This window comes from Pholis gunnellus, assembly GCF_910591455.1.
Source record: "Pholis gunnellus genome assembly, chromosome: 17".
NCBI classification, from domain to species: Eukaryota; Metazoa; Chordata; class Actinopteri; order Perciformes; family Pholidae; genus Pholis; species Pholis gunnellus.
In genome coordinates, this window is record NC_136544.1 from 13,680,335 (window position 1) to 13,707,469 (window position 27,135).

Genomic DNA, 27,135 nt, shown 5'->3' on the forward strand with positions numbered 1-27,135 from the left:
TAATTTACATGACACGATCACACACAGTGTATTTGAAACTTTTGTGTTTCTGGGTTTTATTACTGTATGAAAATTGAGAATTTCTTTCAGGCCTCCTCGGCCTGAGGCTCCGTCGCTTTTTTCAGGACATCCATCTTCAGCGGACCCTGCAGGTAAAGCAGAGGACGGTGTTAAAGCAGTGAAGAAGGAGTCCGCTGTGATTATGTTACCCTGCAGAATTTCCTGTTAATCACATTTGTGTGTGCATCAAACTTTTCACCATGCTTTTCACAAGCTCACCATGAATGCCTTCTTCTCATAGGCAGTCTGGAAGCGGCCGTGGCCGAATTTTGATGTGGTGTCGATGAACTTGAGCTCGATGGTCTCCTTGGACTTGCGAGACGTGTGCACGACCAAAGACTGGGGGGAGGGAGGGCAGACACACAAAGATGTACACACGCGGTACATGTCCTGCAATAATGCACTAGGAATCTTGCGTTTAACTGTGAGAGTAAATTAGATGCTACAACTGTGTACTTCTACTGCAAGCTGCCTGTGAGATCTAAAAGTTGACTTTCTTGATCACACTGTACCTTTCTGAGGGTGAGGATGCGTTTCTTACACCCGACCACGCAGCCCTTCACCATGACAAAGTCATTATTCACTTCACCATAGTGAGGGAAGCCTCCCTACAGGAATACAAAAGAATGGAGAGTAAATGAGGGGCGTTCAGGAAGAAATTTGCTATCATTTTCTATGAAGCCCTAATAGGATATGCACTAAATGAGAGCACCATGTTGTCCATAACACCTTTCATGCAAAATTAATAGAACTTATCAAATATTATCATACCAGCAATGATACATCATGATGCTTTATAAAGCTATGTGCAGAGCTGCAGTGTGATGTGCAGGTGTGGTTATTATATCATAGATACAGGATCTTAGAAAGCCCTTTTTAGTGCATATTATAGTCTTGAGATATGAGAGTACCATGGGCGTGATGGCCTTCTGGCTGGTGTCGTAGCTAGTGGAGGCATTGTTCCGGATCACCTTTCCGTCCTGGATGTGCACTGCCTTACCAATACGGTAGATCTGAGGACACATGAGGAAATGAGGAGCTCAAGCATGACAACATATGGTAAACCGAAATATATACTCACAATAATGTTGCTTATAATTATCCAACAAAAGCTTATTTACAAAAGAACAGATGAAGATGAAGTCTTATGGGTGAAATTATCAGTGAGCTAACCTTCTTGTTGATCTCAGTCCGGTGGTGATAGCCCTTCTGGCCTGCACGAGCTATAGTGTACGACACTCGGGACGGATGCCAGGCTCCAATACAGGCCACCTTCCTCAGACCCTTGTGAGTCTTCCTGGGAAGCTTCTTTGTGCCCCAGCGGCTTGTCACACCTATCAGCACAAAGAGCCAGAAATAAATATATATATATTACTTAGTGCGTTTATCTTACAAGCCATTGGACCGGCACAAATAGTCACAGCATGTTGCTGACCTTTAAAGCCATGACCCTTGGTGACTCCAATGATGTCAATCATCTCATCCTGGTAGAAGACGGCGGAGACAGGCACAGCTTGCTCCAGGTGCTCCTTAGCCCAGTCCACCTTGTCCGCGATGCTTCCCCCGTTCAGCTGCACCTCCGTGATGTGGGCCTTTTTCTGCTTTACGGCCAGCAATCGCACCTGGAAATGGAGAAGCACGTAACTGCAACTGAAAGGAGTCCTACAATCTAGAAAAAGCTTTTCTAATAAGAAAGTCTTTTTATTATTAGATTTATTATTTAGCACAGGATCATGTTCAAAGTCGTTTTCAGGGCGATTACCACAGCCCTGATATTCAAGGGCACATTCTGATCTTATTCTCACTTCTGAAGCTGAAACCTGCACAGACAAAGATCCCAGCAGCTTTCGGTAAAGCCTGGGTGAGCAGCCAGGTTCTGCCCAGAGAATTATTTTTAAACTGCTATTTGAAACGGCACCCTCCAGCGCTCCCCTCAATGTGTCGTAGTCAGAGTTGGCTCTTAGCAGCACGGGGGATTTGGGATGTGGCAACTTTTCTTGTCATTGCACGTGGTCGGGTGGACAACTCTGGCACCTCTGCCCTTTTGCATGGGTGGATTCAGTAGCAGCCAATAGGTGAATAGCATCCAATCATTAGACCAGTGGAGTCTGACTGACATGGGATGGGACAGTGTGTCTCTAAAACTGGATTGTGCTTTGAATTTAGGTGTAAACTGGCTGGCCTACCTGAGAATGAACAATAACCCTGATTACTGAACAGTATTTCTTCATCCGAGCGAAATCCTTGTCCAGCTGTTTCTTTCCTGTCTCATCCTGCCACTTCTTACTGTACTTGGTGAAGGCCTTCTTCTTGCTTTTGTACCTGAAATACAAAAAAAGCCCAGTAAATAAAGAAAAAAACAATGGTGTCAGCAAGGCAATAACTGCTCAATGCACACACACAAGGGAACAATGTGTAATCACACACCAGTTTTTATAAAATCTGCGCTTGCACTCGTCACTGAGATGCTCCGCAAAGATGGTTTTGAGGGAACGCAAGCCACGGATAGTCTCAATGTATCCCACTACCCCCACCACAATGACTGGAGGAGTCTCAATGATGGTAACCGCCTCCACTTGCTCTCGCTTTGATTGCTCTGTGGGAGAAACATGGTATATATTAATCTGCCGGGATATTTTAACTGTCAGTATTCAGTAAAGCTCAATCGAGCATAGCATTTTAACAGTTGATACATGTATAAACAGTATATAACCCACTGATTACATCCTGTAACAATGTAATAATGTTTCATGCTTCCAGAAGCTATACTGTATTAAAGATGTAAAGAACACTGTAGTGTTCCATGCAACACCTGATCTTATCAGCCCATTATCCTCTCAAACAAACAGCGAACATCACTCAAAGATAATGTTTTTTTTCTAAATCCTCCCATGCATCCATGTTGCAGTAAGTCCACATACTGAGGCCAGTGCGGTGCACATCCCTCAGCGTGTGGGTCATCCCGGCTTTGTATCCCAGGAAGGCTGTGAGGTGGACGGGGTGGCTGGGGTCGTCTTTGGGCCACGTGCGCACCTTGCCCCTATGCTTCTTGCTACGCTTGTGGGGCAGGAACCCCATGTGTCCATGGCGGGGTGCATGGAATTTGCGATGAGACTGTAAAGGCATAAGTCACATAGAGTCATTCTTTAATAATGTGAAACATTATTGAAATGTAACCCGAATATACTGCAATGATTTTTTAAATAATAACACAAGAACTACAGTTGTAGATTAAGAAGAGACACATTCATGCTTGCCTGTAGTCCCAATTTCCCAAAATTCTTCAGATATTAAAATCCTATATTAAGTGCCTCCAAACGTTAATAAATAAAATGAAACAGTACCTCAAAGGAATATACTGTAATAGAGTCAAGTCCCTTAATCTCAATGTGTCAGGCCATGTGTTTGTTCTTTCTACATATGTCACACTGAATGTGATTCAGAAATCCAGCAAAGGCCGAACAATAAACAAAACTCAAACAATGGGATGCCACAAACAAAGAAAGTCACCATTTCAGTATTCCACGTGGTCTCCTCAAAGGCAGCCATTACAAGATTACATTTCAATATGCCTCATCTTCTCTCATAAACCCAGATGGCCACACAAAGTGATAAACCACACACACATGCACACATGTAGACAATAAAACTGTAAATCAATGTAGCCTTTACAGTAAAAAAAGAGCCAAGAATTATGAGGAGCACTAACCATGTCCGCGCACTGTCCGGTCGAGGAATAGAAAGAGAAAGGGACCTGCTGATGTAAGGGTCATACATAAGACGATACGGAGTGTAAGGGCTCTAATTTGGGGTTTGGCCCAGCTGAGGAGATGTATTCGCTTTCAAACAAGGCGATCTCTGCCAAGTTCTGACATGAGAAGTTGGGAGGAGGGAAGAGGGTAATCTCTGTGGTTTTAGGTGGTGAGGAGGCCAAGTGGACAGGAACCACATGACCATGAAAGGAGAGAGAAATGAAGAAGAAAGTTTTGCATTCTCACAAGGCCAACGTCCACCTGGTCTGCTTTAGGACGGATACAGTTTCTTTAAAAAGCAATAAATCGGTTGTTGAGACTCCTGGCTTGGCTGTCACATGTTGCTAAATAATTACACTCTTCTTTGTGTTAATATCTCAACATTTTACTTTCCAGAACTTCTCTGGTGAGTGTGTACTAGTTGAGTGTATTTAAGAAGGTTTATAGTCAGCCATGCACCACCACCTGCTGCATTTCCATGGTACAACAGCTCCACCTGTCACCTTTACCCTATGACCTTTATGTCTTAAAAATGCTGTAAATTAACTTGTGCTGAGTTCCTCGTTTGCTATAATATTCGTAAAGAATAATGCTTTTTGGAATAATCCGAGTAAAACGTATCTAGAAAACATTGCGGTTTTACATTTGTTGACCTCTATTTCGCCATTATGTTGCGTCTTCTGCGCATGCGCCACCTCGAAAGGAGAATTGCCGAGGTCGAATTGTAGGATTTCTTTGGTCCTGGTCGTTTTTAGGCAAAATGCCGACAGACTATGATAAAGGAGCATACCCGGAGCCTCCCCGGCAGACTCCGGCTGTGGACAAACAGACAGCACTGCCAAACCCGGCCGTGATTCTGTCTAAACTCTTCTATTACTCCGTGGACCTGCCTGTCACCACATTTAGAGGTAACCGAAGCTAACAGAGCTAACTGTGCTCACAGGATAACACGGCTTTGGGGAGACATATTGTTGGGATATTTCTACTTAATATCGCTGCTATCATTGTTGTATGCTTGCAAAATATCCCACCAAGTAAACTACAAGGCTGTGATTTGTGTCAATAATGGACAGCGTTAGCTAGCTATGTATGCACCTTAAGCTAACCTGGGTGTTATGCTAGCTAGCTTCATTCACAGACTCGTATCACAGTTAAACCCACACGGCCTTGTCTGCCGTTAGGTTTAACTATGACTATGTTTATATAATTATGTTTTCTCTCTCTCATCTAGATGCTATTGACAGTATTCGGTCTAAAAACAAGCCGGTCTACTTCCACCAGAAGTTCCGCCGTGTTCCTGACCTGACTGAGTGCCAGCAGGGAGATTACCTCTGCTACTACGAGGCTGAGATGCAGTGGAGGAGAGACTAGTGAGTAAAGGGTTAAATCATCCAGATGGACATTTGTGTACCCAACACCTAGGTCATTAAAAACAGGCTTTATTACCAACTGTACAAAGTGGCAAATCCACTTATCTTTGGTTAAAACTACAGCACAGATATACATTTAGATCATGGCAGCTTAACCTAATCGTGAGGCCCCGTTCTGTGGAATCCTTCTGTATGCATTCATAATATTGAGACCGATCCATATGCAGAGGTCTCACCTAGACCCCATCCAACACACCTGGGATGAACTGGATGCATTAGAGTGGAGGCTGTAATAGAAGCGTATTAATGCCCATGGCTTTGAAATGAGATGCTCAACAATCACATACACTATAGGTGTAATGTTGGGCAGCCCACAGATTTTTGGCCTTTTTAATAGTTCTTTCATTATGAGACAATGGTGGGCTTAAAAAAATGTATCTTATTACAAGGACTTGATACTGAATTCATGCACATGTAAGGTTGCTGTAGTGGTCAGGGTGCCTCTATCAAAGTGTCACCGTGTGTTGATGTCTTCACCCCACAGCAAAGTGGACCAGGAGATTGTGAAGGTGGTCCAGGAGCGTATGAGGGCCTGCCAGCAGAGAGAAGGATCCAGCTACCAGCAGAACTGTGCCAATGAAATACAGCAGTTCACCGAGTCGACCCACAACTTCCAGTCCCGCTGTAAGTATTGTGCAGTTCGGAGCCTGGACGTGTGTGGTGTAGAAAGACAGTGGAAGCAATCAGGAAACCAATGTCAAATGCTGTCATAGTTCAAGGGCTGATTTACCCATAATGCATTATTGTACATACGTGCTGAAACAATTGGCAGAAATCTGAATTTTCAGTTTTTGTATTTATTGGACAAAAAAAATAATTATGAAGTTATTTTTGACATTGGCATGTCTTTTTTTTGTCACTTAACTTTGGCTACCACGTTTTAAATCCCTAACCTCTTTCCAGATGGAGACCTGGGAGCGTACGCCAGCGGAAGGAAATGTCTGATGAAGCAAAAAGAACGGATGATCGCTGCTCAGGCCCAGACTGCTTAAGAACAGTTCCCTACTATCTGTCCCATGTAATAATTGTATAATAAACTTTATGTGATAATCAAGTGTCTCTCCATTATTCACAAAGTGCAGCACAGCTAGCCATCTGTGCGCATGATTATTAGTTATAATTCACTGGAAGTTGATGCAGGAACTTTACTTTAAAGTTACCTTCTTGTTTTAAACCTACCAGATACTATTGAGCACGAGTAGCTTTCAGTAACAGTTTGCACTTCTGTCCATGCTGCGAGAGGGATCCCTCTATTGCGCTCCCTAAGGCTTCTTCCTCTTTTCTCCCAGTTAAAGGTTTCTTCCTGTTCCGATGCAAGAGTCCTGGGACTGAGGATGTCTCGTGTACAGATTGTAAAGCCTTGAGGCAAATTTGTGATTTTGGGCTACACAAATTAAATTCTAAAATGGATCACACATTAATTTCTATGATGCATTAGACCAATGACGATAGAGGCAGGCTTGTTAAGACTATGGACTTTTAAATCCAAATTACTTCTTAGGAATTTAATTTGCCAGAAACACCCGTCTGTTTTACTACAACATTGGCAATTTCTTCCATCATAACACTAATATTGTGATATTACATAATGCAGTTAAACATTCCTGTACACGTCCAACCCTACCTAATAGTGTCCATGGTAAAAAAGTACTTTTGTCTCACCCCTGTTTTGTCATGAGTTCAGCACAAGTAAAACAAACATTGCATTTTGTTTCAGAACGTTTATTCAACGATTCCCTGTACAAAAACTTTAGGCAGTGGGGACTGGGTCGACCTGTCCACCTCTCTGCACAGACACCCTGGTGTGAGTCTTGGCCAGATGGTCAGTGAACTCCTGGTAGGGAGACTTTGTAAAGACAGTCTCCTTCCACAGGTCAGGGGTCAGGTAGCTGTAAGTCTTGGAGATGGCATCGAAGGTGGCCTTGGCTGATGAGGAAATGAAAAGAAACAATGAGGAGATGCTCAAGATGGAGCTCCACGCATAATACAGCTGCAGTATTTTTGGTAACAATGTTGAGCACTGAAAAGGGGAACAGAGGAGATCACTAAAACAGTCTCTCTGCCGTGCATTACAATACTCATTTCTTTCTCTCCTGATAACGACAACTACACCACTGCATGGGTGAAGCTGGGCAGAGCGAGGAGAAAACACAGCACCACAGATAAAGACACAAAACCATCGGAAGACTTACCGAAATTGCCGAGGGTGGCGGTGCAGCCCCTGGCCGAGGTGTAGCAATCGTCGATACCGGCCATCGTGAGCAGCTTCTTGGGCACGGGGGCGGACACGATGCCGGTACCACGGGGTGCAGGGATGAGACGCACCAGGACAGAGCCGCAGCGGCCGGTCACCTTGCAGGGCACGGTGTGGGGCTTGCCGATCTTGTTACCCCAATAACCTCTCCTGACGGGGACAATGGACAGCTTGGCCAGGATGATGGCACCACGGATGGCCGTAGCCACCTCTTTGGAGCACTTCACCCCCAGACCCACGTGACCATTGTAGTCGCCAATTGCGACAAAGGCCTGTAAACAAAAGCCAACAATGTCACATTTGGAAAGGGATAACACCACCAATAGAATAAGACCGTCTCCACAAGATTTAATGACTCACCTTGAACCTGGTGCGCTGACCAGCACGGGTCTGCTTCTGGACGGGCATAATCTTGAGCACCTCGTCCTTCAGACCTGAACCCAGGAAGAAGTCGATGATCTCAGACTCCTGCAGGAAAAAGTAAAAAAAAAAAAAAAAACAGGTTTAATGATGCATCAGGATGCCACATCCGACATTAGGTGTTACATGCGCCTTATTGAAATACAACGGCATGATATGCATAAATACTTTTCATAATGTAATTATGGCACAAACGACACACAATGTATTTGGCAACAACTTTAAGCAAGCATCCTTTCAAGATCAGTAATGCACTTTGAATGCAATAGACCTACAGAACACCCTTGCTATCCGGTTAGCGTCAAGAACACATCCATCTAAACGTTAGCAGTCTGTCACTGAATCCACCCTCTCACTGCTTACCTTGATGGGCAGAGAGTAAAGGTAGATCTCCTCCAGGGATTTGATCTTCAGGTCCTTCACCAGGCGGCCCAGCTTGGTGACTGGCACCCACTGGCAAAAGACAGAGCATCTCAGTGAACAACAGTTCGTGGTGTTGTGAATTATATTGTTTCATTCAGACGTTAGTGAGCGTTCATCTTACTTCCTTGTCCTCGGACTTGCCGCCGCGGGCCCCGCGGCCCCTGCCGCGGCCTCTACCGCGTCCACGGCCCCGGCCGCCACCGCGACCACGGTCCCCGAAACCGCCACGGTCCCCAAAACCTCCACGAAACCCTCCTCTACCACCGGCGTCGTCCGCCATTTGCTGCAGAACAGAAAAAGATACTTTAGTATTTCGTATACCCTCTTAAAAGCAAGAGAGCGCGCAAGTTAGCAAGCGTCCAGCTAGCCAGAGCATCGCCGCCATGTTCAACGTTGAGATCGTTCGTTCAATAATATTAAGAATTTCTCAATCTCTGACACGTTCTCCTCGTAAATACTAGCAGTGTTTAGAAGGAACATATTCAAATGTCATTTATTAGCTTCGATGATTGTGTTTAGCAGAAGGATGTGTGAGATAAAGCACGATTTCGGTCGGGAAGGATTCTTCTGCGTTCAACTTACGTGATTGTTATAACAGGAAGAAGACCGAGATGAAGTCTCGTCAGGTTTTATATGAAAGACGTTATCGCGATATTACCTCTTTCACAAAATATGCTCACTGCTGCTCCTAGCGGCCGTTGATTCAGAGCTGACCAATTCTATAATGATAGGAGTTATATCGACTTTATGTTATATTGTTCGTTCTTTGAAGCAAAAGCACACAAAAGAAGACAAGAGGTTCCTGAGATACATTTAAAATAAAATAATAAATAATAATAAATCCGCCATTATCAGATATGCTTCCTCACAGTAAAAGACTCATAACATAAACAACATAAAAACAGTTTAAGGACATTATTCAATTCTGCTTTGTCCCTGATAGGCCAACATTGTATATTTTGTTATGCTTTTATGTATTTATTCTGTATGCAGTCACATGCTTATGCTAATTGATATAGTCCCTTGGTTTGCATTATTCAGTAAAATTGTTGAAAAATAAAACCTGACCATACCTCATTAAAAAAATATTGTTGGAGAGATGCATCACATGTCAACAAAGACTCTTCAAAAACTCTACAAAAAAGATGAAGCTACAGCACAAGATTGTTAATTCACTCTTTTTATTCTAAAAACACACACCTTGAAAGAAATGAATACATGCGCAAATTACACACAGCAGCAGCCAATTAGCAGCAGTAACTGTCCCTCAGTTGCTGTTGTTGCTACCTGGAGTCACACTAGAGCTGCCACTGCTCTCTCCAAGGTCCTCTTCCACCTCGTGCAGATCGTCCATCACTTCCAGGCTTTCACAGATCAGCCCTATCTGCCTCTTCATGTGGGCCATGGTGCTCTGCATCTTCCTCATCTTCCTCTGCAGGGCAGTTGCGATGGCCCTGTGGTTCCTCTGTCTGGCTTCATACTCCTGCCTCAGTAGCTTGTAGCAGTTGTGTTGGGCCTGGGTGCGGTGGGAGAGAGTCACCCCGCAGCCCATGTGGCAGGGCTGACGCCAGTGTTCGCAGTGCCGTGCATGGGTGTCCAGGTCCCTGCGGAGGAGCTGTGCCCGGCAGCCCTGGTACGGACAGGAGATGAGCTCGTACAGACAGCTCATGCTGTGGCAGTATTGCTCCGAGAGAGGGAAGGTCTCTTCACAACCCCGGATCTCATTCTTACACTGTAAGAGGCGAGATACAGAGAAACACAAAGATATCAGTACAAAACACATGGTTTATATGCCTGAAGCATGACATAACTTCTCAACCACTGTTTGTTGACTTTGTTATGCAAGCAGAGGTGAGATTACAAGTGGTGGAGAAATGTTTCACATCCTTCACTGAAGTAAAAGTAACAATACTGGAATATGAAAATACTCCATAACAAGTAAAAATCTTTCATTCAAAATATCACTGAAGTAAAACTAAGTATAATTTGTAAAAAGGGGGATCGTATCAAAAGTTTTAAAAAAAATCATAATGTACTAAAAAATGCTCCCAGTGGGATTCAGAATGTATCATTGTCCTGTTATTGAGATATTATTACTGATACATGAATGTGTGTAGCATTTCATTGCAGCTGGTGGAAATTATTTTATCTTATAAACCGTTGAGAAGTCAAACAAGCTCATCATTTATTTTGTGTGTAAAAAGTAACTAAAGCGGTCGAAAATGTAACTATGTGAAAAGGATATCATTTTGTTCTGTGAACTGTGCTGAAGTAATTTATAGACATTTTATAGACTGATTGATTAAGTGAAAAAAGAATGTATATTAATTGAAAATAATGTTAGTCACACCCCTATAATAAAAGATATTATCATTAAAAGACCATAGTCACATTTTGACACAGCAAATATTCAACATGAATAAGCCCTATAAATTAATTTAAAAGGCTAGAAAAACACCCAGGGTATTAATTTACTCTGTATCTCTTGACCAATCCCCCTCCCCAGAGCTTCAAGACGAGATAATGTAAGGCGTGGTGTGGTCCAATAACATGGCCTTTCTCCTAAAGAACTAATGTAGCCATTCAATTACTAAAATGAGCATTATCATAATTACAGTACATACGTTTTACTACACTATTTACAATTCATGTAATGCAACTTCTACTTTCCATTTCCTACCTTGATCTTCGTGCGTCCAATAGATTTGCTCAGCTTGAACATGACAAAGATCAAGCTCGGGTTTATGGACTTCCTGCAGCAGGGGCAGGTCTGCTGCCTACAGGGGATAAACAACAGTTAGTCCTAATCCTTTGCATGGACATGAATAACAATCTAATGCAGTACACATGTACACTGTTCTCATTCAGTTGTATTGATCGATGTTATGTTCAGTACCTCTTCAGCCACTGTAAGATGCATTTCTTGCAGAAGATGTGGTGGCATGCAGCTCTTACTGGACACCTGAGGACCCCCTGGCATATAGTGCAGATTAGATCATAGTCTGGAGTGTCCACAAACAGCTCCACATCATAGCCCCCACTCTGTGTTGACACATCTGGGTCCGCCTGGATGTGACCAAAATAAATACAACTTTATTCGGAGTTATCATAATGTGTTATTAATATTATCAGGGAGACATTAAAGGGTAGAGTTGTGCCAGCTGAGGACTGAAAGACTGTGACCCCTGATGTACCAATAGGTGAGTATTTTCTGTAAAACTGTTTGCTGTAAAACATGGCTCCACAGCTGCCCACAACCCGTCCACAGTGTTTTCAACATAAAGGCAAGAGAAGACAATACAGAATGGTTCTGGAAAGTCATATGACTGATTACATGATAACAAAAAGCAAGTTTAATCCTTCAAAAAGATGATTAAAAAATGCTTACAACACATGATGTTTGGCATTATTACATTTTTAGTTAATAAAACTATCTAATAATAAAAACTAACATGACGCTCACCATGTATTTCAAAGGAAAGCAAATGTCACAGTTCACTGAAGATATTAGGCTCTGTGCCCGTATTAAGGATTTAACCCTAATAGTAATTAAGTATAGTGTCCTAAACCGACAAATTCATAAATAAACAAAAGCGGTTGTGTACTCACCATGACAATCTTCTTTCTTCACCGTGTTTACATTCCCGGCGCTGGTTTACTCCGTATCTGTCCACTCACATGTCACACGCGAGACACACACCCGCGTTATCAATACAACACACACATGAACATTCCTGACAAAACGCGACCCTGTGCGTGTGAGTTTGTGTGGACAAATGAAAGCAGTAAATTACGAAAACGAAGGGAGATAATGGCGCTCATCATGGAGCGCGTCCTTTCCCTGCTGTTCTAGCACCAAAGCTCTGCCTCCACGCGTCAAAACAGGAACTTGTGAACATGAATAAACCCAGGTGACTCTATTGTTAGGACCCCCGGGGACTACATCTAAAAGTCACTGTTTCTGTTAAGACTACAATGATCACATAACATTCACCCATATAACTTATAAACGTATTTATTCCACACACAAACTTATAGTGTACATGTGTTTTTCTTTCATAGAATTCATGTTTGTTTACATGTTGCCAATAGATGCTGTGTTATGAGCAAAAAGCGTCTGGCCAATCACAGCGCAGTGCGCACGGATGACGTACATTGAGTGCGACTCGGGTACCAACCACCAACATGCGGAATGTGTTGACTTCAGCCAACGTGTGAAGTGAGAAATAAGTAAATAACCAGCTGTAGCTGACAAAAATATTTAAGTTTGGGGATTCAACGTGAGCAAGATGGCAAACACCAACCTTCAATTCAAAACGAAGTGAGTTTGTGATGTATCGCACGTGCAGGCTGCAAACCTTGCTAGCTGGCTAACACAAGCTAGGCTATAGTGTCATTTGAAGTTGGTACAGCATATATTTATATTAATGTTTTCCCTTACAGTTATGTCGTTGACAGCAAGATTGAGCCGTTTTACAAAGGAGGAAAAGTACAGGTTAGTTGTCTGCCTTGTGTTTGGTGTCTAAAGTGTCTGTGTTGCTAAAACCAGTGTATAATACATGTTGTACATGTTGTACTTGTCTCTGATGGTCCTTAACCTCATTGTCTGTTTGTTTTCCAGATCAGCAAAGATGAACAGTACATCTTTTGCACGTGTGAATCTCGTGTCAACGTTTTGGAGATCAGCACAGGGAAGATTGTCCACAGTGTTCAGCATGTGAGTACAGAGTGGATGGTTACCTTTGAAGGACAGAGTCATAGATCTTTAATATTTGCAACAGCAGAAGCCCGATCTTAAATAAGTACTGTCATAGAACAATGCCCAGCAGAATAGAGCGTGTGTTGCCTGCCTACATAAGTACTTGATCCTTTATTTACCGTGATGCCAAAAAGTAAAGTATGTCCTTTATTCTGACTAATCAGACTTTTGCTTTTTGACTTTGAATTTATTCATGATGAATTAAATATACATAGCATTGGTAATATGATTTGAGCTAAACTGATTAATTGATCATTTGACCAACAGAAAGTCAATTACCACGAACTTTCATTTAAGTGATTTAGTAAGCAAAGCATGTCAAACATTTTTTTGGTACCAGCTTCTCAAATGTAAAGATTAGATTTGTTTTGTATCATATGGTTAATTGAACAATCCTGACGGTCCATATTTTAATTGCAGGATGATCAAGAGGACATCACATCCTTTGCACTCAGCTGTGACGATGAGGTAAAGCCAACACTTCGAGCGCCTGTCATCACTTCAGTCGCACTTCATCGTGTGAATTTGGATGTTTTAGCTGGATGTTCTTCTCTCAGTCTGTGAGAAAGTATTCAGTACACATGTGTGTCTCTGTTCGGCTTTCCACCACAGATGCTGGTAACAGCTAGTAGAGCTCTGCTGCTGAAGCAGTGGGACTGGAGGCAAGCTCAGTGTACTCGCTCCTGGAGGGCCATTCACACGGTTCCTGTGGCCAGTATGACCTTTGACTCCACCTCTACACTCGTGGCCACAGGTCAGCAATTATAACAATAAGTTGTGTCTTTTGTGTACCGTGTTTCTGCCTGATCTCTGCTACATAGACGTTGTGCGGTTTTCAGTGTTTGTCTTCTTGTGGTCTTGCAGGTGGCTGTGATGGCACCATAAAGCTTTGGGATGTGGTGAAGCAGTACTGCACACACAACCTTAAAGGCTCATCTGGCGTTGTTCAGTAAGTTGAAATATCTCTGAACAAGAAATGCTTTGAATAATATGTAGGAACAGAAGTTGTTTCTTCATTCAAATACTTGTATACTCAAGATCAGTATGTCATTCCTCCTTTTTTCTCCTTTTATCTTACTTTGAGATACATAAACATGTTTTTCTACAAAATCTTAATTTTTTCCCCCGTAAAGATGTCATCAGTAAATAAATCATTAAATAATTAGAATTGCTTTAAGTATTATCTTAAAATATTGTTTTTTGTCTGCCATGAGTCTGTATAAGTAACTAATAGGATTGAGCAATGTATTTTTTGTCAAAAGAGATTAAAAAAATTAAATATATAAAATTAATTGTATGTGCACACACACACACACACACACACACACACACACACACACACACACACACACACTGGCTCAATAACGGTGATTCGGATGTACTTTGTTTGCTGGTGTTGAAGGCCAGTAAAGATCTGACTTTCAGATTCAGATATATATATATTGAAAAATACAGTGTTTTTAATATTGGTGTCTTTGAATTTTTCTTTAATAATGTATAGTAAACATATACATTAACATATGTACCATAAAAGGTTTGAAAGTTACATGTTTTAGCTTTAGTGTATAACTAAATTCAGTTACATACTCGTGTGTATCTTTGCAGCCTGGTCCAGTTCCACCCAGACATCAGCAGGCTGCAGCTCTTCTCCTCCTCTCTGGACTGTGGCATTCGGCTGTGGGACCTGCGCTCCAGTCAGTGTGTGTGTGTGCTGCAGAGCCACTACAGCACGGTCACCTCCCTCAGCTTCAGTCCCGACGGCTGCACCATGGTCAGGTACGGTACGCTCAGCCCACCCGATGGATGGGCTGTTACTCACAACATCTAAAGTTTTGTGGGCTTTCTTTCTTCTTCTTCTTGCTGTGATTGTGTGTCGATCTTTATTTGTAGTTCTGGCAGAGACAAGATCTGCACAGTGTGGGACCTGAAGACTCAGAAAGCCAAGAGAACTGTGCCGGTCTACGAGGTAAGACAACTGGGAGACATTCATGTATTATTTGATGAAGAAAGAATCAATATTTTTGTACTCTTCATGTTGGAAAAAGACTGCAGCTTCATTCTCTGTGTGTGTTGTCTTTGTCGTCAGGCCGTGGAGGGTGTTGTGCTGCTGCCTGAGGATGAGGACTTGTCTCAGATTGGAGTGACGAGCAAAGACTTGCATTTCATCACAGCAGGCAGCAAAGGTTCCCCTCTTGAGTTGTCCCGAACATCTAATCTGTGCTGCCGTGCATGAATCCATATTTTGTGCGACCTCAATTCCTCAGAGCTTTTCTTTGAATGTCTCTGTCGCTCACCCCGTCTCCCGTCTTCACCTGTAGGTGTATTGCGAGTGTGGGAAGCCAGCACGGCGCGTTGTGTCTACGCCCAGACCCTCACGGCCGTCTCTGAGGAAGAGGAAGCGAAGGACGACGACCCCCGCGGTCTAACGTACCTCCTTCCCCTGCCTGCCTCCTCCAGACTGGCCACAGTCACAGCAGAGCACAACATTGTGCTCTACCAGCTGCCTGGTCTCACCACACAGCAGCAGGTGTGTACTGAGGTGGAGGTTGAAATATTTGTCAAATTGTTCTGGACAACTTGATCATCAAACTAGAGACTCCGGCCATCCAGGGCTTCTTTAATAATTATTCATACATAATTAATGGTCACCCTCGCTCATCTTCTGTTGTTCCCTCTGTCCACTCTCTCACAGTTTGTGGGATACAATGACGAAGTGCTGGACGTGAAGTTTTTGGGTAAAGGGGACAGCCACATTGTGGTGGCCACCAACAGCTGCCAGCTGAAGGTGTTTGAGCTGCTCACCAACAGCTGCCAGATCCTCTACGGACACACAGGTCAGTAACCAGCAGAGGGCAGCATGTGTAAACAAGTACCAATGTGAAATGCAAAGCAGTACGTTTATATTAATCACCAGAGGGCAGAAGGTTTAAAAATATATATATTATGAATTTATCATTCTTGAAAACATTTCCACACAATGTTTCTGTGTTGTACACTGTAAGAACAATGCATGAAGGTAAAACAGTCATTCTTCAGTCTATTTTTGCAAGTTTTTCTGTAGTTTCTAAAAACTGCAATAGCTGCATGACTTGGAGAAACGTGGATGACTGAGAATGAAAACAATGCAGCAGTGGCAGATATATTACCACACTGGTAATACGATACGATAAGATAAGATAAGATAAGATAAGATAATCCTTTAATAGTCTCACAGTGGGGAAATTCACAGGATCTCAGCAGCAAAGTGGACAGTGCAACAAGATACAGAGTAAAAACAGCAACAAGTAATATAAATAAGAAATAAACAGTAAGAATATCAACTGAGTAAAAAAGTACAAAATCCACAGTAACTAAAATACTAAAATATAGAATAATGATTAGTCTCTAAGAAAAAGTTTGATAAAGTTTGCTTTATAATGAGGCTGATCTGTATTGATCTCATCAAATACATTTTATTTGTAGAGTGCAACAAGTGTGAGTGTAGTAAGTGTAACAAACTTGCAAAGTGCTTTACATGCAATAGCAAATTCAACAGAAAATACATTACATTAAATGAGGAATAATACAATAATCAAGCACACAGGCTTTATTAATCTTAGCGGGTTTAGTGAAAATGATTGCTGTCTTTAGAGGAACCAGAATTCAGATCTGATACGATCAGGTTATCTCAGCTTCATGGTGTTAAAAAGTGACTTGCTGAGCAGGTTGGAGAGGAGATCATCTATTATACATTCACTGCTATTTTTATCTGTTCATTGTCCACAGATACTGTCCTCTCGCTGGACGTGTTCAAAAAGGGCTTTCTCTTTGCGAGCTGTGCGAAGGTGAGCTCACACCGCAACACCTTCCAGCCCTTGAAACTAAGGGAACAATGAGTGTGAACACTCATTGTGTGAGTGTGAACACTCATTGTTCTCAGAGTTCTCAGTGTGTGTTAGAGGATCAGTGTGTAGGATTAAGAGGGATTTATTGACAGATGTGTAATTTAATATTCATAACTATGTTTAGATTAGTTTATAATTACCTGAAACTATGAATTGTTGTCCACCACATAACACCGCCATGTTTCTACAGTAATTAAAAACAAAAAAAATTATTTATTTACCTGGGACAGCGCACATTAATCAACATTTCAGTTTCCACCTCAATGCTAATGAGCTAATTAGTTACAAGTTAGTGGCCTGATGTTTCCAGTTTGTAATAGCGATGTCTGAGATCATTACTCATGGTTGTGAGTTTATGTTTAACGGTGAGGTAATTGGTGCGCGTTGTGTCTTCGTCTTTAGGACAGGTCAGTGCGTGTGTGGCAGATGGACAGTGACACTGGTCGGGTGCACTGTGTGGCTCACGGCTCCAACCACGCTAACGCGGTGGGCTCCATCACCTGCTCCAGGTAACACTCCTGCACACACACACACACACACACACACGTGTTTCTTGTCACGTGTCCCGGCAGGAATTGGTCGTAAAGTGAAGGACATCAATGAGTCCGTGTGACGGTAATGATTCTCCGTCTTTGTGTCCAGGATGAAAGCGTCTTTCGTAGTGTCTGGCAGTCAGGACTGTACCCTGAAGGTTTGGGATCTCCCAGCAGACTTGTCTACTACAGGAGAGGACATACACCAGCTGACCCCCCGCGCCACGGAGAAGGCACACGACAAGGTACGAGCACAAAACTCTACGCAGGAAGAAGAAAAGAGCAACATTTAAACATCCTGCTAAATATTATTTCCAATGCATTTATCCTTCATAAGATGCCACGAGAATACAGATCAAAACTATCCGGTGGGCTTTTGCATGATCGTTTCAAAAGAAACAAGTTGAGTAGAAGGAAACATCACTTGCCAAAAAAAAGGTATAAATGACACAGGCCATACCTGGCTCCTACAGTGGGGAAGGGAATCGATTCCCCGGAATATCTAATTCCAAAGCAAAAAGTACATTCCAGCACCTTTTTATCACGCCTGCAACTGGATATAAGATATGAACGGCCACACTTTTGAAGTTGGCTGCAAATAGAAGTAGAACAGTGCTCTTAGTAGAGTGCAGGCTCAAACGCCACGAGCATCAGACGTTTTCCGTCCGCATGTCGCGAACAACCGATACACTCATTTTTTATCTATGCCGCTGTCGGTACCGGCTCTGTTCAGCTTCCAAATAAACCTGGCGGAGATAATGACAATCGAAACCAAATCTTGAGATGATAAACTAAGTACATAAACAACACATTTTATGAATGACATATGTTTGGCAAGCTGTGAACATTTGTGCATTCATGTAGTTGTTCTGGAACCGGAGCATTCGTTATTGTGATTGTCTCTGCTGAAATACAAACGGGTGATATTGAAAGTCCGAGGTGACGACCAAGTATCGGTTCAAATCTTGCATCCTTTATCAATCAAAACTAGAGGAAGAGAATTCTTTTTGTAATAATTTTTTTTTTTTTTAAGATTTCCTGTTTCCTGCATAATGAATGTGCTGAAGAGAGAAAGGGTATCGTCACGTCTCACCATTGTCATAAGTTCTTTCTTTCTACTCGTGTAGTGACGTGCTCCTCTGCTGATCTCCCCTTTTTCTGGGAAACAGTGGAGGAAAGTCATTGTTATCATTTATTCACGGAAAACAAGATCCAATCAGGTTACGGCTGACTTTTAGAGCATTTTGATGCATGGAGAGAACAGACTGTAATGAGAGTGCACAGTTTTTCCTCCCAGTGCAAGTGTGTCTGAATGTCACTGGTAGTCTGACTGTTCAGCAACGACTGCTCCTAGAAGCTGTTATCCTTTATTTTTAGTCTGTAGCTTCATGGCTTCTTCCTGCTGCACAGCCGACAACACACGTCCCTCGTCTGAAACCTGTAGTTCAAATGCTCACGTAGTTATAATCCAGTGAGGACTTGCTGGTTTTCCTTGTCTTAAATTACAGTAAACTGAATAATTTTGAGGTTTTATACAATCGGTTGGTGTCTCTCTGAACTCTGGATAATTGTGATTTCTCTCTATTTCTATACTTTTTATAAACCAAACAATAAATGCATTAAACACATTTCACCTGAACCAAATACAAGAGTGAAATTCTTCTTAAACATTAATAATAATCCACTGATATACTCTATAATGGTATATACCGGTGTATCATTAGATAAACTCACACTCACCGGGGCCATTTCACTTCATTGAATACTTATTTTTGATACTTAATGTACATTTTCCTCATAATACTTCAATGGAGTATTTTCACTGTGGTGTGTGTACTTTTACTGAACTCCAGTAGAAGAACTGTGTCTGTATTAAATACAGTTTAACCATTACGGAAGATGTTTTTGTTTTGTTGTAATGACATTTAATGTATCAGGTTACTGCAGAAAGACTACATTAATGGTTACTTAAATATGTACACACACGCAGATGCACACACACACACACACACACTCACACACACAGGTGAGTCAGTCTTCAGCAATGTCTTTGTAAACAGTCCCTTGCATGGCGACTCTTAACATAAGGAAGTGCAGAAAAACGTTCTCACCAGTTCTCACCAGTGGAACTGATTACAGCTAGGAATGTCCAGTTTTAACACACTATCATTTCCTGCTAGTCGAGATGTACGATACAACACTCGACAATCTGTCCATCAGCAGCACTTGGTTCCATAACGTGTCTTTTGTTGTCATGTAAAACCTTCAGGCAGTGTTGTGAGAGGAATTCAGAGATTTGTTAGAAATGTCACTTTAGGTTATGCCTTCACATGGCTTTTTTTCCATAATAAATTTGCACATTGGAGACATTTGCCTTCATGGCTTTCTGCAGGAAAGTGTTTCTTTCAGCCCCACATGATATTGTCTTTAACCGGACAAAGTGTGTTTGTCGCCTAAACCGAAGGAGAGTTCTGGTAGAAAGCCCTAAAGGCAAACTTCTCCCATGTCCAATAAAGTTACTTCCCTCAAATTTGCATTTACAAAAAACTGTTTTAACTTGAAAAAGAATATTGAGTTAGTGAGTCCTCGTCTCCTCATCTCCCGCCCTTGCTTCCTTCAGGATGTGAACAGCGTGGCGGTGTCTCCCAACGACAAGCTGCTGGCTTCGGGGTCCCAGGACCGCACGGCCAAGCTGTGGTCGCTGGCGGCGGAGGGGATCGTGGGCATGCTGGGGGTTTTTAGGGGCCACCGGCGCGGCGTCTGGGCCGTCTGCTTCTCTCCCGTCGACCAGGTGCTGGCCACGTCCTCCGCAGACGGCGTCACCAAACTGTGGAGCCTGCAAGACTTCAGCTGCCTCAAGGTGGGCCACGAGAAGTGTGACATCATATCTCTCACTCTAAATTCAACAGGGGGATTGTTTGTTAGAGTTCTGAATGAGTTATTTCCCCATAGATGACTGCAATTGTGATATTTTTGTGGCTTTAAAGTAAATACGATGTGATATTTCTTTGTCGTTCTTTAGACATTTGAGGGTCACGATGCGTCGGTTTTGAAGGTGATCTTTGTGAGCCGAGGCACTCAGCTGCTCACCAGGTAACCACACACACACATGCAAAGCTTTTCTCCAGAACAATGTTATCTTCAAACTTTTAGAAAATTATATTAAGTCACCAGCTCGGTAGGAAAACACTTAAACCGTAGCTGTGTCCCATTCCCACACTACATTATTGTTTTTATACTGGATTGAATCATCTTTATAGTTATTGTTATTGCAGTTAGTATACAAGAAACATACTTTATTGTTTTTTACTAACAGGAAATTATATACAATATGTTTACTCAGTAATCACTACCTATACAGTAAAATATATAGTTATATTAACTTATTTTTTGTTCCTGGAGCTGATTCACCAGCATTCAAAAGGTTTTTTCCAACTGTGAGTAGCTCCTCCAGTGCTTTGTGTGAGAATACACACTCAAACATCTGTTTCATTGTTTTCTGTATGCTGACTGTTTTAAGTTGAAGGCTGCGACTAACGGTTCTTTTCTGTTTAAATGAATATGCCAGTTCGTAATTTGATTGATTTAATCGTACGGTGAACGAAAAGTTCTGAAAATCCATGAGAACTATTTTTCAAATTCTTTGTGTTGTCCAACGACATTCTGTTTAAAATGATTAGATTTGAGAGGCTTAAACCAGAAAATATCTTCCATTTTTGCTTTATTAAACAACTGTAACGTAAAAGATATATCAAAATATAATATACACATATGCTGTTGATCACTTAATTGTCTTTCTTTATTAACTTTCTCTTCACCTCACTAGAATTAGCATAGATTGTAGTATAGACTTGTGTTTTATCTGCATCATTGCGGATCCCCCCCCCTCACACAGTTGTAACTCAACTCTCCTAACTGATCTGTTCTGTCCTTAGTGGCTCGGACGGTTTAGTAAAGCTGTGGACCATAAAGACCAACGAGTGTGTGAAGACGCTGGACGCCCACCAGGACAAAGTGTGGGGTCTCCACTCCAGCCGCAACGATGACAAGATGGTGACGGGCTCAGCCGACTCCAACATCACCGTGTGGGTGGTAAGTGTGATGTGATTGATCGTCACCTGTTGAACAGAGGACGCAGAGAGAATGAAGCTGCATCGATTAGCAGTCAGACTTTATAACTCACAACTGTCCTTTGGGTAATAAATCACTCAATAAATTGCAAGAAAATGAAATACAAATGCAAGAGTTATTATTTAACAAGATTTTGGTCTTTGGTTATTTTTTAGCTTTCCTTTTACTCCTAACTGGGAGTTCCCCCACAGTTTTCAATGTGTGACCACGAACATTTTGTCTTTTGTCCACTGCTAGGATGTGACTGAGGTGGAGCTGGCAGAGGAGCAGGCCAAGCAGGAGGATCAGATACTTAAGTAAGCAACACACGTCATTAACTTACAGTTGATCGGATGCGACAGAACAGGTGCGTGTCATTCAGCCCCACATCCTCTCCTTGACGGAGCGCTCACACTGAAGTGGTGCACAAACAAAGTCTGGTCGTCTTTTCACACATCCTGGAGGAATCACTCAGCATCAGACCCGGCTTTGGTTTCCATCATGTCGCCTGATAATTAAACAAAGACTGTGTTAGGTTGAGGTCACAGGTCAGGTCAGGTCGTGCGTGCGTGCGTGCACGTGTTCTGAAAAGAAGGAGGGAACTTCACAGACAATTAGTTATGTGTTTAATGAATGTTTACTCACTGATGCATGCCAACAAGCACTCAGACATAAGTGTTCCCATTGACGTCATCCCGGGTAACAAATCAATTATTATCAGGCAGGATTTTTCAGAGTAAAAGATGCTTAAACACTTTATTGTAGTGAAAGAAATTGATTTAGTCGAGACATTGTTATGTGAAAAGTACAAGTTTTTGACTTTGTGTATTTTATGGGAAAGTTGTCGCGTACCACAGCTGAACCCACACAGAGGGCTTAAACCTACAGTTAATATGATTTATATATTCATCTGTCAAACCTTTTAAATGCGTTAGTATACCGTTTCTATCCATAGTCGAGGAACTGCATTTTAGTTTTTTTGGTATTTCTTTTCTGTGGACATTCACTGCTTGAACTAATTTGCCGTAAACATTGAGGAACAAATATTTTTGCATGTGCCCGTTAATGAACCTGTGTGTGTGTGTTTCTTGTGTCTGAAGGCAGCAGGAGTTGTCCAACCTGCTCCATGAGAAGAAGTACCTGAAGGCCCTTGGTCTCGCCATCTCCCTGGACCAGCCTCGCACTGTGCTCACTGTGATTAAAGGTACTTTAGCTATTAACTATTTTTTGGGGCAATTATGGTGACACTTAAGAGCTGAGAGGAAAGAGAGACACTTTAACCCTTTAGGCTACCAGGATGCGTCTACTCAGACATTTACTGGTTGTTTGCGGCGTACACAATGGTTTTAAATGTGTTCTGTAGCTTTTGTCCCACATTATATCTCCTCTGTACTCACTGCATCTCGGTCTCTCATCGCTTCACCTGCGGTTGTCTCATCAATCCTGTCGTCGCTCATTGTGGACGGCTGCTCCCCTTTTAAGAGTTGATTCATGGAGCATTGATGCATACCCAGCAGGACGCCCTGTCAAAGATTAAGCCTCTATACATAAAAACAATACGTGGGTTTAGACTCTTTTGTTCTGTCCCATGACAGACTCATTTATCAAAACTAAAATGTGCAGTGACGTTTTGTTAAGCTGAATAGTCATCATGTCCCTCAACACATTATGTGACACAATTATATAATCTTATATTTAGTGTTAGGACTGTTGCTAACCCTTTTGAACTTCTTTTTTATGTAAATTGACGAATGGGATTTCAATAAAGCCGACACTTTGCCATTGGAAAGTGAAAGGCAGTTTAAATTGTATTATAGTTAACGCAACTTTTTACCATCAGTCCAGAATCTTTACTTTTAAATACATACATACAAGCAATAATAAAAGACATTGAGCTATGCGTGTAGGACATCATGTGCAGTCCTGCAGAGGGTGGATCAGTATTTCATTCAGTAGCTGTCAAACAAAAGGCGGACACATTCTTAGTTCTCTTTGATAATCCATGTGTTGCATCACATCTAGTCGTGCGAGGATGTGAGTTGAGCCAATCTCAGCTGTGCACCTGTGGGGTTTCCTAAAAGTATTCATACAACAGTTTCCAGTCACCAATGTTAATTTGTATAATTATATATAATTCAAAATTTTCCCTGTTTTGAAAGGAAGATGTTCCAGTAACACAGGATGAGACACGTGTCATTGCTCATCCGAAGGCTCTTAAATGATTAATGTGTCATCACAAACTAATGACACACAAAAAATTAGCCACACAATTCTGTGTCGTTTAGAAATTCTTCATTTATTCTACATGGACAGGATTCATAATGTATCAACCAAAACGTGACCCAATACACGTGTGGACATTAAACCCAGACACCATTACAAAGGTTTGATGAACAAACAGCCGATGTCTCTGACGTGTTGTTCTCTTTTGCTTCCAGCGATCCGTCAGGTGGAGAATAGCCACACGCTGTTGGAGAAGACGGTACTGAAGCTACGAGTCGATCAGAAAGGTAACAGATCGACGATGTCCGGCAACCTTTCTAATGATGGAATACATACACGACAAGAACAAAAAATGTCTAAAAGTAAAGAAGGAGAAGTTAAAATACAATAAAGCTAATAAAGTCTGTCTCTTTCGATTCCTTCCTTCCCTTTCCACCTTCACCACTGGCTGCTGTCACAACGCGACCCCGTTATGACTTCACCCCCCCACTCAGAGTCGCTCCTGCGCTACTGTGCCGTGTGGAACACCAACGCCAGAAACTGTCAGGATGCCCAGGCCGTCCTGCAGGTGCTCCTCACACACCTGCCGCCTGAGGAGCTGCTGCAGTACCAGGGCGCCCGAACCCACCTCGAGGGACTTATCCCATACACAGGTCAGTGGAGTGTGTGTGCGTGTCTTAACTGAGACAAATTGATTGTAAAATACACACAGTATGGATGTGCATATGAACACAGTTCCTCTCCAGACAAAAGCAAAATGAGACTAAATAACTGTCCCTGCCAAGAAGGAGAGACATGCAGTTGATGTCAGATAATATATGAAATACACTAATGATACAAAATAATAAAGTGGGATCCAGGACATAATAACAACAACTGCGTCATCTTAGTTGCAAAAGCAATAACAAGTACCAAATAAACCACAAACCTGTTTCAAGGCGTCTGCCACATTGCAGGATGTGTCGTGATTCGGAGGCGCAAAGTGACACACTTCAGTAAAATATGAAAAATGCAATGGTGCATGCCCATGTTACATGACTATAAGATTAATTTAGAGGATCTGGCAGCAGGGTTTTGGACTGTAGCGTGTGGTAAACTGTAGAGACAGGAAGAGGAGGTATTTGTTCAAGAGTGACTCCTTCGCCTTATTTTCTGTGGGACGGTCAAAACAAAACCACAATTTACAAGACACACTGAGTATAGTGTAGTTTATACACGCAAAGTGGATGTAAACGTGAAAGTATTGCATGGAAGCGGTCAAGCCCAAGTTTCCGAATTACCCTCTAGCTCTGGTTCCTGATTCAAATGTGAGCTGAAATGAATAACCGCTTTACTCTTCTCGCTCACGCACAGAAAGACACATGCAGAGGATCGGCAATCTGCTGCAGGCGTCCATGTTCTTGAACTACATGTGGCAGAAGATGAGAGTGGCCGGAGCACCGTCCAGGTGAGAGATTGGCGAAACGAAAACAGCCCTGCGTTAAAACGGCTGCGTTGATGTTGTTTATTGTACCAGTGATGCAATACAATGTGATCCAGGAAGTTCAGTTGGAGTAACAGATTAATTCACTCAAAAGAACTTTCAGACACTCAAACACTGCGCAGCCGTGTGTGCAATGAGACGCTGCCTTGCACCAGACAGTCCGTCTCCGTTTAGAGTTTCACGCACTTTTAACTTTTAACATCTCAGACTAAAGCTCAGTAACTTCCTCCACTGAGTACAGCAAAAAGGTCTTAAGTTCAGCACACCTGTGTGACCTCGGCTCAGTAACAAAATATTGGCACTATGTGGGTCAAACACGACATGTATGTAGTTGAGCCAGTCGAGGTTTCCAGCAAACACACAAAGCCTGTTGTCTTGCCGTGTTGCTTTCTCACGTGAATACGGAAACAGGTGGCAGAGCAGCATTCTCCGAGTTAAACCGGGCGTGCTGTTGTATTTTTCCTTTTCTTAATGACGTGAAGGTGAAGCCGATCCCGAGATACTTTCTGTAAACGATGCAGGGAAATGGAAAAGTTCTGAATGCATGTATTCAGTTTATGACTCTAATCCCTGTTGGTGTTTCCTGTCTAGCATGGGCCAAGATGAAGAAGAAATGGATACCACTCCTCTTGCACAGCCTTTCTTTATGGTTGACAAGGAGAAAGGAATGGAAAGCGGTGATGAGGAGAAACAGGACGGCGATGACAGTGATGGCGGACAAGATGAAGATCCAAACTGCCCAGTTAAAGAGCAGGAGGAGGAGGAGGAGGAGGACGATGAGGTCAGTGCCTCAAAGAAAGCCTCCGCCAACAACGTGTTAGTAGAAAACGGAGGCAGCACCAAAACAAATGGCGACCACCACTCTGAAAGTGAGGAGAGCTCAGAAGAGGAAGACCTGGAAGATCAAACCACAGTAAAAGTGATGAAATGTCTCCCAGTGTCCTCCACTCTACAATGCCAGACATTCGCCAGCTGACGGATGACTCGGACCACGGAGTGGAGTGACTCACGGAATGGGTGTGGCAGTTTAGGGAGAGACAGGTGTGGAGTGATGACGATGAAACCGATAATAGATGTGCATTCCCCGTCTCAGCAGCTCGTAAAGATGTTCTGTCATGTGCCAGTAAAGATTGTGCATGAGAGTTTGAGCAGAATTTAAAAAATTTAAAAAAACGTAACCAGCCTGATTTCCTCAAACAAAGGAAAGAAAAGAGGAGACTGAAGGAAGACTGAGTTGCATAAACATTCTGGCATTGAGCGATGCTCACCTTCCCCCACTGCAGATACCAGCAGCACCCTTTGTCTCGTCCTGCTATGTTGCGTAGTCCTGATCTACCGGTTCCACCACAGCACACAAGGTTCCTTTCATAACCACAATTATTTTTTTTTTATTCAATGACTAAAAATGTTTATATAATAAATAAAATCTGTTCTTTGTGATTTAACAAGCGTTTCATTTTTTTTCCAAATGCACCATATTATTTAAGAGCGTTCTGTGCAGTCAGTTGCATGCAACGTGACTTCCTTGCAACTTAGTTGCTTAGTGGAAACAAGGTGATAATCTCTGCACCAATCAAAGAAACAGTTGCACTAAATGATGAGAGTCAATGACAGACTTTATGGCCCATTATCCAAAACTGTACTGAGAGATCTGACTGGAGTCACATTTCAAACCACCTCCAAATGTAGTCTGATTCCAATTTGCAAAATCTAGATACAATCTGCTTATGCAAAATAAATTACAAATGTTTTTGAGCTTGCAGTGTGAAGAAGTTTGGATAATGTATGTAAAGATTATTATAAC

At 42.3% G+C, this 27,135-nt stretch overlaps 5 protein-coding genes across 5 annotated transcripts; 2 read left to right on the plus strand and 3 right to left on the minus strand.

Annotated features, from left to right (window-relative positions):
- Positions 1–27: 27 nt before the first annotated feature.
- Positions 28–3,833, minus strand: LOC306709812 (large ribosomal subunit protein uL3-like; the record flags this gene model as incomplete). Its single annotated transcript, XM_079178100.1, is given in 11 exon segments — positions 28–146; positions 280–399; positions 573–668; positions 972–1,073; positions 1,234–1,394; positions 1,496–1,682; positions 2,247–2,382; positions 2,488–2,656; positions 2,982–3,174; positions 3,770–3,815; positions 3,817–3,833. Coding segments are annotated over 11 exon segments (1,287 nt in total). The 3' UTR covers positions 28–86.
- A 666-nt stretch (positions 3,834–4,499) lies between these two features.
- Positions 4,500–6,292, plus strand: ndufb10 (NADH:ubiquinone oxidoreductase subunit B10). The gene is made up of 4 exons (XM_079178227.1): positions 4,500–4,720; positions 5,044–5,182; positions 5,727–5,866; positions 6,146–6,292. Exons 1-4 carry the CDS (start codon positions 4,573–4,575, stop codon positions 6,232–6,234), a joined length of 516 nt encoding a protein of 171 aa, XP_079034353.1. The 5' UTR covers positions 4,500–4,572; the 3' UTR covers positions 6,235–6,292.
- A 656-nt stretch (positions 6,293–6,948) lies between these two features.
- rps2 (ribosomal protein S2) lies at positions 6,949–8,950 on the minus strand. The gene is made up of 6 exons (XM_079177177.1): positions 8,922–8,950; positions 8,461–8,622; positions 8,280–8,369; positions 7,857–7,964; positions 7,435–7,768; positions 6,949–7,168 (listed from the first exon to the last, which is right to left on the minus strand). The coding sequence occupies exons 2-6, from the start codon at positions 8,617–8,619 to the stop codon at positions 6,993–6,995; spliced, it is 867 nt and encodes a 288-aa protein (XP_079033303.1). The 5' UTR covers positions 8,620–8,622; positions 8,922–8,950; the 3' UTR covers positions 6,949–6,992.
- Positions 8,951–9,606: 656 nt separating this feature from the next.
- rnf151 (ring finger protein 151) lies at positions 9,607–12,526 on the minus strand (the record flags this gene model as incomplete). Its single annotated transcript, XM_079177308.1, has 4 exons — positions 9,607–10,071; positions 11,020–11,116; positions 11,236–11,405; positions 12,494–12,526. The coding sequence occupies 4 exons, from the start codon at positions 12,524–12,526 to the stop codon at positions 9,607–9,609; spliced, it is 765 nt and encodes a 254-aa protein (XP_079033434.1).
- Positions 12,520–26,773, plus strand: tbl3 (transducin beta like 3). Its single transcript, XM_079177223.1, has 23 exons — positions 12,520–12,660; positions 12,783–12,834; positions 12,961–13,056; positions 13,519–13,566; positions 13,711–13,852; positions 13,963–14,047; positions 14,704–14,874; positions 14,989–15,064; positions 15,185–15,281; positions 15,417–15,625; positions 15,791–15,932; positions 16,864–16,922; positions 17,385–17,491; positions 17,625–17,760; positions 20,136–20,375; positions 20,538–20,608; positions 21,451–21,607; positions 21,884–21,942; positions 22,726–22,829; positions 24,064–24,135; positions 24,343–24,501; positions 25,202–25,295; positions 25,923–26,773. The coding sequence occupies exons 1-23, from the start codon at positions 12,629–12,631 to the stop codon at positions 26,305–26,307; spliced, it is 2,793 nt and encodes a 930-aa protein (XP_079033349.1). The 5' UTR covers positions 12,520–12,628; the 3' UTR covers positions 26,308–26,773.
- Positions 26,774–27,135: the final 362 nt, after the last annotated feature.

Excerpts from the sequence above, each read along its gene's own strand:
- ndufb10 (XM_079178227.1), top strand. The coding sequence starts at position 4,573 with ATGCCGACAGACTATGATAAAGGAGCATACCCGGAGCCTCCCCGGCAG. Across the intron at positions 4,721-5,043 it reads GCCTGTCACCACATTTAGAG|ATGCTATTGACAGTATTCGG; the intron begins GTAACCGAAGCT and ends TCTCTCATCTAG. Across the intron at positions 5,183-5,726 it reads ATGCAGTGGAGGAGAGACTA|CAAAGTGGACCAGGAGATTG; the intron begins GTGAGTAAAGGG and ends TTCACCCCACAG.
- rps2 (XM_079177177.1), bottom strand. The coding sequence starts at position 8,619 with ATGGCGGACGACGCCGGTGGTAGAGGAGGGTTTCGTGGAGGTTTTGGG. Across the intron at positions 8,370-8,460 it reads GCAAGTCCGAGGACAAGGAA|TGGGTGCCAGTCACCAAGCT; the intron begins GTAAGATGAACG and ends GTCTTTTGCCAG. Across the intron at positions 7,169-7,434 it reads CGCCACCCTCGGCAATTTCG|CCAAGGCCACCTTCGATGCC; the intron begins GTAAGTCTTCCG and ends TTTCCTCATCAG.
- tbl3 (XM_079177223.1), top strand. The coding sequence starts at position 12,629 with ATGGCAAACACCAACCTTCAATTCAAAACGAA. Across the intron at positions 13,057-13,518 it reads TTGTCCACAGTGTTCAGCAT|GATGATCAAGAGGACATCAC; the intron begins GTGAGTACAGAG and ends TTTTAATTGCAG. Across the intron at positions 17,492-17,624 it reads GGCTCCATCACCTGCTCCAG|GATGAAAGCGTCTTTCGTAG; the intron begins GTAACACTCCTG and ends CTTTGTGTCCAG.